Source organism: Lemur catta, chromosome 14 (genome assembly GCF_020740605.2).
Source record: "Lemur catta isolate mLemCat1 chromosome 14, mLemCat1.pri, whole genome shotgun sequence".
NCBI classification, from domain to species: Eukaryota; Metazoa; Chordata; class Mammalia; order Primates; family Lemuridae; genus Lemur; species Lemur catta.
Window position 1 is genome coordinate 12,275,118 of NC_059141.1, and position 14,432 is coordinate 12,289,549.

The 14,432-nt window shown below is 38.0% G+C and overlaps 1 protein-coding gene across 1 annotated transcript in view; it reads right to left on the reverse strand.

The window, feature by feature from the left end:
• Positions 1-10,208: 10,208 nt before the first annotated feature.
• The window catches only part of ATRNL1 (attractin like 1), a 541,384-nt gene continuing 537,160 nt past the window's right edge, over positions 10,209-14,432 (reverse strand). Inside the window, exon 29 of the mRNA XM_045568085.1 lies at positions 10,209-12,151. Within this exon, the coding sequence (XP_045424041.1) occupies positions 12,030-12,151 (122 nt within the window). The 3' untranslated portion in view covers positions 10,209-12,029. The remainder of the gene's footprint in view (positions 12,152-14,432) is intronic.

Consider the following 14,432-nt stretch of genomic DNA (forward strand, 5'->3'; position numbering starts at 1 on the left):
AATGAAACCTTTTGACCTTAAACATGTCTCTTATATGAAGATTTGCATACCATTCTAAGAACATGTATTTGAGAAGCTGAGCTAACCTGATGCAGTCTTCTCACAGCTGATTTCATAAAATTCTAAAACATGGCAATCCAGGAAAGCATGATAGCATTGTCACCAGGTAAGGACTCAGACAGAATCAGCCAGTATGTCCTGAAAAGGGCCTTCCTTAGACAGATGAGGAAACTGAGGATGGCGGAAAAAAAAAAAAGAAGTAACCTGCCAACCTGCCCATTCCCGTGAACACAGTTTAACTGAAAACTGACAGTTTAACTGTCAATTCCTGTTAGTGTGGAATCTGTGTAAAGACAAGACTTCTATGCTTAGATAGCATTTATGATAGCAATGCCAGAGTTCTAGGGAAGAATTTGAATGCTTTCATGGCAACTAGTAATGTGACTTAACCTGATACGAACACAGCCTAGAGCACCCATGATAACCTGTGCTTTATTTCTCCAAAGCTGAGAGTCAGGGGAAGAGCTGGGTAGCGACGGCGCAAGACACAGTCCACTTCTCGGTAGGTCAGCAGACTAGAGACACTATCCGAGTTAAGTAGTAACAGCGAACAAGTGAGTCACTGGACCGGCCTGACCACTGTGCCCATGACTTTTTGCATTGGGCTGAGACAACCATTGCAACTGCCACCTAGAGGTTTGTGAATCCCAGCAAAGTGGAATACTGACAACATGATGACATCAAGATGTAACTCGTAATTGCAAAAGTCACTTTCAATTAGATCACCAGCACTTTTGTGACCCAGTGAAATGATACGATTAGGTCTGAAGTCAGCCCAGAAACGTGTGCAATGATTGTGTGATTAGCCAGGCCAGCTCGCGGGCTCCGTGGGGTCACGGGCATCTGAAAGTCTGAGGCTGCCTGGAGCTGAGGCAAGTGAGAGCTCATTTTCTTTACATGGGAGAACGAGGACAACTCCAAAAGATATGATTGCCCATTCGAAAAGGGAAAATAGCCCTTTGATTAAAAATATTTCTGTAATTATAAAGTATGATAAGGGAATGTTGGTCAGAGCTTCTGACATCATTTTTTTCTGACATTGCATGAAGGTTGTGTGTTAACTAATCATAGCAGTATCGGGGCGGCAGCATATTGTGGTAGACTCTTTCCATTTCTGCACGTGCTAGCCATGTCTGTTTAGGCAGGTTCATGCTGTAAACCTCAGTAAAATGAGGATTCTAATGCTCTTCTCTTACTGGCTGTAGGAGAATTAAAAATTATGGCATAGTGCTTGGCCCATAGCAGGCTTAAATATTTAAACTTTCAGAAGATACATATCATTATGAGGTCATCTTTTGATTTGATTGCATGCCCACTAATTAATTTCATATCCACTAGTTAATTTTAAGGGCATATGTAAATGCCATCTCAAACCTATACACCCCACATCACCAAACTGCCTTATGATACGGGAGTCAGGAAAAAAAAAAAACACAGCATTTACAGAACAAAATCAAATCATAATTGAACTCATCACACTGTGTGTGTTGAGCACACAGCCAAGACACACACTGGGCCAGTTCATGTCCACCAAGGCAATTATGCCACCGTCAGGGAAAGCCCGAGTGAGGGTCAGCCTGTGCAGTGAGTGGGGTACCTGCCCCAGACCGAGTTCTAAGGAAAAAGAATTGGGTCTTTAATAGAGTTCCCCAAACTTGTCTGTTGAGAATTAATCGGGGCCCTTATTAAAAACACAGGTACCCAGCAGAGCCCCAGATCATTCTTATTAACAGCAGAGCTGGGAAATGTCACTCTGGTCTAGTTTCTCATAAGCCGGTTTGGCTCAGGCATTGCCCATTTGCACAGGTATATCAGGTCATCATTTCCATTTAAAAGTTCATTTTCAAATGTTCGCAATTCCAGCAAAGCTCTCCAAGGGGATCTCCATGAATTAAAATACAGACACTAATGTCATCCCTCTTACCCAAGTCCACCACTTGGCCTCTGCCCAACTAGGGCCAGAAATTCACCCTGGAAGCCACTTCAGAGACACAGGAGGCCTGCCTACTTTCTGGCAGAGAACCTGTGAAAAATACACCGGAATGCACGAGGAATGCAGATTCTTTGCTAGTGCTGGATTCAGATCTTGGCTACCTCATTCCTGATTTGTTCCTAACAGGAGTTCTGAAACTCGGATCCCTGAGCCCCAACATTACCTGAAAACTTGTTAGAACTGAAAATTCCTGGGTCCCACCCCAAGCCTGTTGAATCAGAAACTCTGAGATTGGGCCCCAGCAATATGTGTCAACAAACCCTCCAGGTGGTTCTGACGTGCTCTAAAGTTCGAGAGCCAGTGGTTAAAAAACAAACAAACAAACAAAACCCAGCTCATTTCCCCACTTATTTCAATACAGTGAACCAATAAGTTTTCAACTAGTCAGGCCTCTCAAGCATTTGTTGAGATTCTTCTATATTCAATTAGAGGAAGGAAAAAAAGAAAAACAAACTTCGTTTTCACATGATTGACATTTTATAAAGTAGCTTTGATTTGAAAACATCAGAATGAGACTAAACCTGATCATTTAAAAGAAAGAAAGGCAGCTATTCTAATTTCACCACATTGAGTATTTACTTTCATAAGACAAAGTCACCTGGTGAAGTCATTTTTCACACAAACTGGGATCTAATCATGCTGTAATGCCTCTTCAAGGTGCAACTACCGCATAGCTTATAAATATTTCTTTGTACATAATGCGATTTGATTTTCGCTGCCCAAATTATGAATAGCCACTCACTGACAGTTATCCAAGGGATGAAAAGAATGTTTTAAATTTAATGCTCATTCATAATGTATCTTCCATCATTCTTTTGCTATATATGTATATACACACCAAACACACACACATGCACATTCTTACATATACATTTCCTACTTTTAGTAGCATGCTATAACAATTAAGGGTAATAGATGTATGTATAAATATAGTCTACCTATAGAAAGAAATGAAGGTTGAATGGAAATAAGCATTAAATGGGAGAAATTGACATCCATTATATATACACACATGCACAAATACATAAGGAAAACGTGTACTATGTAACACAATAGACTCTGTTTAATAATTCTTGCATTGGTTTATAAAACTCAAAAGAACACAGTTAAATGAACGGCAATTGAAAGCGCATGATGGATGCGTCCCTTATAGCATTTAAATCTCTTCCACTTGATTAAAAATTCCTAGTTCCTCTTCATTGAATTCTTTGGAGTTTTTGAGCAGCCTCTGCCCTGATTAAAACAAATTAGCATCAAAGATCCCCTGTTGAATGAGAAATCATTAATTGAGAAACATGCGATGCTCCTTAATTACCTTTAGAACAGTGAGAGAACAAATAATCTCAGGTTCCAGAGGGGCCTGCCTGCTCTGCACTGTGGGCTCATTTCGAGAAGCTGCTGGAATAAAACTCAAGTTGCAAACACTATTGGGGAATATCAATGCAAGCTTCAGTAAACACGCTGTAGATTGTTTATCTAAAAGAAAAATATCTAGATAATGACTAACCGGAAGAGAGGAAAATGTTTTAGTGTATTGTTTTGTTGAGAGCTTTAAAAGTGTTTTACCTATGCCAATATTGATTGAGAAAATAATGTGAGTTGTTCTTTCTGATACAAATTTTAATGGTTTGTGGAACATTTTATTTATGTAATTACCTAATAAGATTTCAGATGCTTATGTACAGATAAGTAACTTTATCATTTAACAGGGGAACAGAAAGCACCAAAGTGTTAAACTTCACAAAATCCAGCTACATACAGAAGGAAATTCAAATTGTGACAGGGCACCTTAGTCATTCCTTCCTTTATATACCAACACAGTAATTATGACAGCTTCTCTAGGGTAGCGAGTTACGACGCATCCTACCACCTTCAAAATTTGGAAAACATTTAATAATAACCCGTAAGAGTGTCGTTAGAAAACCAAATTGTTATATGTATGACAACGTAAAGAATGTTACCAAATGCTCACACACAGTGCCGCATGGAGAGCCCTCTGAAGACAACAGTGGAGTGAGGTTGGATGTGAGGTTCTGAAGACTCTAGAAGCACATTCCTCATAGTCACTCTGGAAGAAAGCGGTGTTCTCATTTTTCTACACACAGTGAATGAAGCATGGTGAAGCTGAGTTATTCAGCTGAGGATAGTATTTTGGTTTTAGTCTAGTTTTCCAGGGTTTCCATTTTAATCACTGGTTCATGCTTCCTCAATAGTCCCTGAAAAAATTGACAGAATTGATTCAACTATCTTTATTTATGTATTTAATTTTGGATATTTTTGGTTCACTGTATAGTTTGTAAACTGCTTCAGATCAAATAAAGCACAAAACTCCCAAACTGTGCTGCCATATAAGATCTGATGTTAATGTGATTAAGAACTGATTTGGGGTATGTGCATTTAATTTTTAGTGGCATGAAGTGACATGTTTTACAAGTTGAATTATACTTTATACCAACAGTCTTAGTAGATTCCAAGCTTTGTAGAAGTTATTAACCATTATTCTTTGTCTTGCATCCCACCAAGATGATAAACTTGACATTTCCACTATCTTTGCAAATAGTCTGTTAGCGCCCATGTTGTAAGGGCAATTATCAAGACTCCATCGGGAATATGTGCACAAAGTAATTTGCACCAAAAAAGAGAATGTTATTATGAACTGTATTAATGCAGTATGGAGGACTATGAGCATGGTTGTAGTATTTTGGAACACTGGAAATTTTTTTTCCCAAGGGGTTCCCATGAATGTATGTGTTGTTTTGGCTATTTCACAATAATTCTCAAAATTCTCATTTTGGTTTTAGGCAAAACCAAAATGGTTCAGATATTACTTATACTAATTATTGATAAAAAGTGACAGAACCGTCTTTTGGACATCATTCAGAAAAGGAAAATCATTTCACTAAAAAATTGCTTATGTATAAAAACACAGCCAAGACATCCTTATATGTCACCATAGACAGAGCCTTTTGAGAAACAAAACGATGCTATTTGGTAGTTATCCCTTATGGAAAAGGTTCTTCCTTCAACAGCCCAGGCTGGTTAACTTTTTGCATTGGAAGGTTAAATTGGAGCTGTCACTTTAGAAATCAGCAAGGAGTGGATATTGGATCCTTAGAATTTGTTCCCTCTTCCAACTAGCTCCCCTGCACAAAAATGTTTGGGGAGGCTGTATTCTTTTATCCTGACAGGGCAATGAGCTTCAAATGAACCTAGAGTTTTGACTCCCAGCAGGGAATAGTCTTGATAAGTAGCATATCCCGTTTGCCATTATCTATTTGTGTTGCAAGGTAATTCATTTCAGGTTGAAATCAAATTGTTTTAAGCTGAGCTAGTGTTTTTATTGGTGTCCTTCCAGCCGGCCTTCCCTTTTAAGTGCCATCATATTTCAAACAAGCTGATCTAAAGGAAAAGATTACTGCTGCCAATGTGCATTGTAACAAGGGAACGAAGATGTGCAAGACTTATTTTATGTTTTTTTACTTATTTTAAAGCGCTGGTAGAGGTGTAAGAGTGCTGGTCTGCTGGGGGAATGAGCTGGCTAGTCGATGGAAGGAGAGATGTGTGATGACAGACAAGAAAATCTAGCCCAAGTTGTTAATATTTGCTGCAAAACTGCCACCTAAAGTTGAGGAAGATAATACTTAAAATATGTAAAAGACATTGTAAGAATCCTGAAAAGCACAATTATAAATCACCAGGCAACACATACCATTGGTTTCGATTGCAAATTAGTTATTTGGGAACTTTGGCACATATATGCACTCTAGTGTTACCCCACCAAAAAAATAAAAATTCAAGGGACAAATCAATGCTCATGATTCATTGAATTTAAACTTGGATCTTTTCATAGTAAAAAGAAGAAAACATTTAACTATGATCTACTTTCCCTTTCAACAATAATAACAAAAACCCGTCACAAAACCTACATGAGGTAGTGAGCGTTTCTATCCTAGTCTACTTAGAAATGGTTAAGACAACTGGCCCATAGCGTTTTAAAATGAGTTGGCATTTGAGTTAAAATTTGAGTGTGTCCCTACCACATGGGACCTGTTCTAAGATAACTTATACATCACAGGAAAGCCCAAAATTTAACATTATCTTTGGGCAACATGGGTTGTAGAAGCACAAAGGACTGTTACGAGAATTTGCTCATTAATGCTCTTTTCCTAGGCGGATTTTCTAGAGCAGGATCTCCTATCTGACCATGCACATGGCCAGTTTAAAGAAGCTTATGCTTAAACAGCTATCTTGCCTGAGTGAAAATGCCACTTCTGCCAAAAATAACATTGGTTAAAGCTTTGATGGTGAGCAGAATACAGTGTTTCTGCAATGGTCTTTCAGGGGGTGGATTTCTTGTTCAATTAGAACCGCTCCACACCCAATCTTTGAATGAGGAAGAATCATTTCCTCAGCAAAAGGTGGATGCCACGGGAGGCAGTAGGTTAGAATGGAGGGTGTGTTAGGGGAGTGTAGTTCACAGAAGTTCATTCAATATTATACTGTAGTTTCATATTTGGAAAACAAAATAATACTTGCTGTTTTCATAGCAGAGCTGGGAAAGTAAGGCCCAACAATATCTCGGCTGCCGTGTCTATGTCAGGTACTCTGATTCTACACGAATTGAGGAAGCACATAGAATTTGGAGAGGGAATTTCATTTTTATCAAAAGGGCTTTGGGCTGTAGCTAAAAGAACGTCTGTCATGCATGTCATGCATGTCAGACACTCACTAGTGATTTCTGTAAGAAAATCCATTTAGGCCTTTAAAGAAAAATCAGTTTTGAGTTAAACTCTCCAAATCTCCTCGTGGCCACTGACCGATCCACCATCAAAAGCTGAAGAGGAGAGTGTGCAAGGCCTGGGCATTCGCAGAGCTATTGCTGCTCTTTGTTGCCAGAGAAAGGGGCTCCAGCATTCACCCTTCAGGCACATCTGCAGCAGGGACCCTCTGAAAGCTTTCCTCTCTTTTCTGAAGCTCCTGGGAGATGCCAGCCAGGCTGGGCACACATCTCAGGCTTGGGTGAACTTCTTGATCCCAGCCCCTGCCCTGGCCTGACCTCCAGGAGGAGTGATGGAGGGCTGCTGGGAGGAGGAGACCTTCTCCAAAGCACAGGCAGGGCCAGCCTCAGGGTTAGGCCTAGGTCAGGGTCCTGGCAGAGGGTCTATTCCAGGCCCTGAGCCCCAGAGGTGTCCCAGGTGCTTGGTCATTCTGTGGAGGATTGGAGAGAAGAGAGGTATTTAGATCTTCCCTGGTTTGCTCCTTCCCAGCAACCCCTGATGGGGACCTGGCAGACAGCAGTGCCAACCCACAGCTGGCCAGAGAATGTGAAGTCTTCTCCAGAAAACTCCTCGGCTACACCAGGGCTGTGCCGCTCTCAGAGGGCTGCCTTTTATTGTAAGAAAGAACAATTTCTATAAACACAGAACACGTGGCCAGAGGGGGACAGACCCTCGGTTATAACCGGAGTCCTGGCCACTCAGACTCTTGTGAGTTTTGCCTTCCATTCTCAGGAACATTCAAAATGATCAGCAGGTTTTTCAAAGAGGACATATAGGACAGGTCCGTGAAAATCAGGGGAAGAGAAAAAGAGTGAAAAATGCATTTGGAATGTAGAAATTCAATAACACAAATTTTACAACCAAGTCTTAGATAGAGATGTGCTTTTTCAAGTTGTGAGTTCCTTACCCTGTGTGATCTTGGAAGGGTAAAAAAAAAAAATAACAAAACTGCATCTGGCAGTGGGGGTTTGAAGAGCCAATGTTTTTATTTCAATAATTAAAGTACTGATTAATAGCACATTATGCCATAAAATGTTGGCTTTTTAAAGCAGGTTTGAACTTTTACACAATCTGTTTTTAATACTGGCATGTACACCTGTATACATACAGATAATAATTATAGTTCAAATTCTTAATTTAAAAAATTTGATAAAACTAAAATGTTAAATGTACACTATAATGAAAACACTGCTGTCACACCAACCAGATGGCTTGTATTCTTTGGAAAATTATTTAAAGCATTTTGAATTAGAATGGCAACTTGTTTATTGAAAGAACTCCCTCTAACCATAGACAAAGGCCGCACTTTGGCCCAGTGCAGTGTTTCGTAATCTGCCTAATGGTAAGAATAAGCGAGGCCTTAGTAAGAACATTGCTCTCCAGGGCCGTCCCAGTCCTTCTGAATCTGAATCTCTAGAGGCGAAGGTGGGAATCTCCACTAACCCAAGGAATTCTTATGATCAAGTGAGTTCCAAGCTCACCCTGGTAAATGGCAAATGGTTTTGGAAGTTAATTATTTTTAAAGTGTAGGTGGGGAGAATTAGTATATTTGATGAGTTTTCATTTTTAAATCTTTTAAAACTATAAATCACATTTCAAATCATAGGTTTATGTTCACTGAAAAAATATGTATCATGTACGACAACAAAATGTAAGCACTGACCCCTTCTTGCCTAATTTGTATGCAAAAGGCAACAATTGATGTTCTCATCTAAATGTCAGTAGTTTTAAAAATACTCTACTAAAACCGTATAGACTTAAAAGGATTCAAAGCCTCTATAGACCCAAATATCAAAGTAGTTTTTTAGAAATCCCTATATCCTAGAAATACAGGAACTTAAGATATTCAGGAAGTCTTTTTGCACAAACCTATCTGACTTTTGCCTATGGTGAAAAGATGGACGAAAATTAATAGATGGATTCATAAAACAATTGGTAGAAAAGAGTTGGCCTGGTGGCCCCAGCTATACTGCGTCAAGGGCCCTGCTGTAGGGGGAACGTTATGTTTGTTACCTTCTAGCATCACACCAGCTCTGCAAAGTAGGCACGTGACCTCCCTTTGCAGGTGGAAAGGCTGAGGCTCCAAAAGGTAAAACTTGCCTAGCACCACACACTTCAAAGCTGGGTCCCACGTCTGTCCTGCAGCCTGTGTGCCAGTCTCACTCTAAATGACCCTAAGGCATGAACAGCAGTCAGTCACCTCTATCTTACCCTAACCAAAAGAAAACGGGATATTGGTGAGTACAGCAAGTATCAATTGCATATTTGAATATGCCCTATTTGAAGTTTCTATTAGTGTTATCTGACATCTATCTAGATATGGCGTCTATTTTCCTTCTCTGTGTATCACTAAAATAAATATTCATTTAAAACAATTATGAGCATCTTAATTCACTTAAAATTTATTAAATCAATTTGGAAGCATGTGCAAATTCTTTTCTAACAAGAACTTCCTAGCTGTACAAATAGTGTCCCCAAGTTAATTTTTACAACTCCATTCTATGTAACCAAAATTTTTTCATGCTTGGCAAAATAAAAAATTGTAAAATCTAAAGAATATTTCAAAGTCATTCTAAATTGAAATGTTCAGAATTCCATAAAGGTAAGTTTTCAAGAGAATCAGTCATTTAACTTCTAACTTCTAGGAAAGTATCTCCATATTTGTGTGACTTGATTATTAAAAAAATGAAAGCATCCAAATTTAAAGTATTTGGGATGTAGGGGGAAAAAACAAGACACAGATTCATAGTGATTATTCTTGATCCTTTATGTCTTTTCAATCTACTTCACCTGAGGGCAAAAAGCTTTGATAAGTTGAGAATATATTGCATAATTAGCCATGGAGTAAGAAATATTTGACCCAGAAAGGTGTAGTATGACTTTAACTGAAGATTGCATTATGTCCCCAAATTCTCCAAAATTTGAATTTTCAAGTTTGAAGAACCCAGTGGGATTTGAGGTGGATAAAACCTGACAATTCTTTCACAGTTATACTATTAATAGTTGTGGAGCCTCTCTAAAAACATAGCGGATACAGATTTGACACACAAGTCTGTATGTTTTTGTATTTTTGTTATATAAGCTTTCTCCCATGACAAATGTTAGAGAATTAAACAAATCGGCCAATTGCTTTATTTTTCAATGATTACATCTTTGTAATCACTAGTTTTGTCAATTTGTTTTTCCATGAGAAAAATCAACATTTAAAGAGTCCAAAAAGAAGCTGATAAAATTACCTGATCGTTTTTAGGAGACATTTACAAACTTAGCTCCCTGTTTCTTTGAGAGAGAAAATATCATAGAGAAGTAGAAACAACCAGTGCCCTCCCCCTCCAAAAAACCCCCACAGGCTATAGATAAAATTAATAAAATTACTGTAAGAATTTGTCTTATTTTTAATGCATGGAAAATAGCAAAATTATCATGCCAGCATAAGGAATATATACTATAATTCATAAATGCCTAATTATCAAAATAATGACATAGTCATGGTTAGATGCAACCTAGCAATCTTATATAAGATGCAACTACGTATTGTATGATCATTCCTGTTATATATTACATTCAATCCTCATCAAATTAAGCTATGTATAAATGGCCTTATGAAATAAACATTTAATATCACAATAGAGTCTTATTTTGCTACTGTACAACCATGGCATGCAAGTAACTATGCATTAGCTGTAAACAGTAAAGTGTCATTACCTTCCAGAAATCCAAAGAACGTGAAAAGTACATATATAGTACTAAACATCAATTATATTTAAATTACTTTCATACCGAACCAAACTATATCGTATACAGCAGCTTTGGAAATCTCCCTCACAGTTCTCACATATATCCTGTAGTCACCCTAAAGTTAGGAAACGCAATTCTAAACTGATTCTGTTAATGCTACTGAGTTTTAGTGAACCGTGGTCAGTATTAGACACAAATGATTCTACGTTCCAGTGTGAAGGCAGTTTTACTGTATTTTTCCTTTCTGCCATACTTCAGAGTTTTGAGTCATTAAGGATAAGCTGAATGTGGGCAATAATGAAAATATTTTCTAAAATGTAGATTTTAGACACCAACGCGTTCACGTTAGAAGCAGGAATGCTTTTTGCTGTCCGCCAGCGAGTGCGATCCTCTGCTTGTACTCTGCGGGAAATAGCTGGCAGGAAGGAAGTTGGGTCCTATCATAACTTGAGAGGGGTCACCTCTAAAATACATTTCATAACATTTGTAAAAGCTAGATAAAATCTAGCAGTTAGGAGGGGAAGGCCAAAAGAAAATTATTTGTTCTGACAAAAATGCAGATGGATCATTTAGGTCTGATCCAGTGATTCCGAGGCAATTAGAACCACTACCACATTGGAGCAGAAGCTTGCACACTGAAACGTAACTGTCGCAGCCCTCTTCACGTTGTGGTGTTGGAGGCTGTGTTTTGGAAGGAGAGGAAAAATTGATTGCTGGACAGGCTTCTCCATGCTCTATCAGTTCTGATAATGAATTAGGCAGTTGGCATGGGCGACAGGAATGTCCTCCACACTCAGAATTCTAATAAACTTCCTGTGAAGTTGTTCCGACCATCCATCCAAATGGACTCAGTCTGGTCTGCATTCCAGTTAGGTGGAAGACTGTCACGTTTTCAAACCGAGTTTGGACATGATATGGTCATGTGAAATATTTAAATACATTATCTACATCCTACTAAATCAAAATCTTGCTTTCACATTTACAATAAGATAAAACAGCATTTAAAGCCATTGCAATTTGTCCATTTCCTGTTCATAAACAGGTGATTTAAGATTGCTTATGAGGCAAAAACTGTACAGTTCTTATCAGTCAGGCATTATAAAATGTCTTTCTTTAAAGTCTTGGATATAAACAGTTGATTTATACGAATTACATATTTTTCATCTGCATTAAGAAACAATATACATCTTTTTCCAGAGTTATTTAATGGTAGCTATAATAAGCCTAACATAGTTGTAAAAACTGACTTTATCACCTGTGACCATCTCTATTGTTACTTTTATAAAACTCAAGAACATTCTTTGGCCACTTGGGAGATTGCCCATTTGGAGGAAACTGTACTTGAGTCCTGGATGATGCAGAGATTTACCTCCATAAAATCTGAGGCCATAGAACAGCTTTTAACAGAAGCCATTTACAAAATAGAACATTACAGAATATACAGGAGCGGTTTCCATTTCTCAGACACAAGTTCCTTGACGTGTTGAGAGGTGTTTTCGATTTCGGACTCCGGAAGTCTTGTCTTTACTATCTGAAGGCTTCTGTTGTGAAATGTCTATTAGGGCACTGGCAATTGCAAGGCCTGGAAGAAAGAGAGGAAGGCATTTAAATGCTTGCTTAGATATTTCTGCCATGGCGACAATGGTGGCTTAGTGCCCTGTTTTCTATTGCTTTACGTTTAGTCATCAAAGGTTTAGCTGTTTATTGGAAGTTATCAAGTAGTTTGCCCTTTGTCTAAAACGTTGCTTAACTTGGACCATGAACTTCACACATGAAGAAGAACAAGTATGGAAGAAAGTTAACTGACTCTCACTTTGGACAACCAAATTCAGCGTTTGACGAAACATCACCTTTAGTTGTGAATATGACTCCATACTTTAGCATCTGTGTCTAAACACAAGTTTGCTCTGGATGTACTAGGAATTCTCAAGGTTACTATTTTGTTTTGTTTTGCTTTTTAGGAAAAAAAAATCTCATCATATCAAGATTTTTTTAAAAAATTTATAGCAGTGTTAGGTTTACAGAAAAACTGAACCAGTATTGATATAAGATTATCAACTAAAGTCCAGAGTTCATATTAGGGTTTACTCTTTGTGTTGTACAGTTCTGTGGGTTTTGACAAATGTATGTCAAGTATCCACCATTACAGTATCATACAGAATAGTTTCACTGCCCTGAAAATCTCCTGGGTTTCATCCATTTATCCTTCTCATTCCCCAAGCCTCTGGCAACCACTGATCTTTTTATTAATGTTTCTGTAGTTTTGCCTTTTCCAGAATGTCATATAGTTGGAATTATACAGTATGTAGCCTTTCAGACTGCCTTCTTTGACTTGGAAATATGCATTTAACATACTTCCATGTCTTTTTTTTTTTTCCTTTGGCTTGATAACTCATTTTTTTTTATTGCTGAATAATATTCCATTGTATGGGTATACCAGGGTTTGTTCATACATTCCCCTACAGAAAGATATCCTGATTGCTCTTCCTTCCAGTTTTTGGCAATTGTGAATAAAGCCATTATAAACATCAGTGTGCATGTTTTTGCATAGACTTCAGTTCTCAACTCACAATTACCTAGGAGCATAATTTCTGGATAATATGGTAAGCTTATGTTTTAGCTTTGTAAGAAACTGCCACATTATATTTCAAAGTAGCTGTACCATCTTGTATTCCCACCAGCAATGATTCAGAGTTCTTGTTGCTTCACATCCTTGCCAGCATTTGGTGTTGTCAGTGTATTGGATTTTAGCAATTCTAATGGGTGTATAGTTGTATCTCATGGTTGCTTTAATTTGCAATTCCTTAGTGACATATCATGCTGATCACCTTTTGATATATTTATTTTCTACCTGTATATCTTCTTTAGTCAGGTGTCTGTTTAGATCTTTTGCCTGTTTTTAATTGGGATTCTTGTTTTCTTTCTTTTTTTTAAATTTTTTATTGCAGCATATTGCGGGGGTACAAATGTTTAGGTTACATATATTGTTTTTGCCCCACCTGAGTCAGAGCTTCAAGCGTGTCCGTCCCCTAAATGGTTGTTTGTTTTCTTATTGTTGAGTTTTAAGAAATCTTTGAAGATTTTGGATACCAGCCTTTTATCAGGTATTTGTTTTGCAAATATTTTCTCCCAGTCTCTGACTCATTTTTTTATTCTCTCAAACAGTTTTCAAGAAGTAAGAAAGCACTCCAGGGTTAGAGATGTGTTATGCATAAATGGACATGGAAGAAAGACAACTTGTTGAAATTTAGCTGATAAATGTCTTAAATATTATAAAAGGACTTGAAGTACTCCTGGCAGAATATGACCACAAAAGTGGACCTCTAGGTATCATAAGTAACCAAAAGGATTTTGTTTGTTACATTAATTTGTTTTGTTACATTGTTTATGCATTGATTGGCAGGAACATTTGGTAAGATGCTCAGGGATAGTAAAGATATTATTAATATTAAATTTATACAAGGAATGGCTCAACCAAATACTCTGGCTTTTCATAGCTATACATGAGTCATTTTAATTTCTGTTGTGTCCCATATAATTCTTGCGTAAAACAAAATGTGTCAAATCACCATACTAAACTAAGAGGCCAGACTGTTTGGCCTTGTTTAAGAAGAGGTCGCCAAAGGACTTCTGCTTCATTTTCCTTTCTCCATGGCCTTGGAGACTGGACTTTGAATCGAGCTCACCCAATCCCTGAGCCTTCACAGGCATCTCCTCCGTATGTTGCTCTTAGAGGAAGGCATCACTTTTGGATCTTATCCTATGTAAGCTGGCATTGTATTATTTTATTCCTGTGGGTCAGTTTATTCTAGGTAAGCTTCAAACATGACCTGGCAATAAACAGAACTCCAGAGATTTATGAA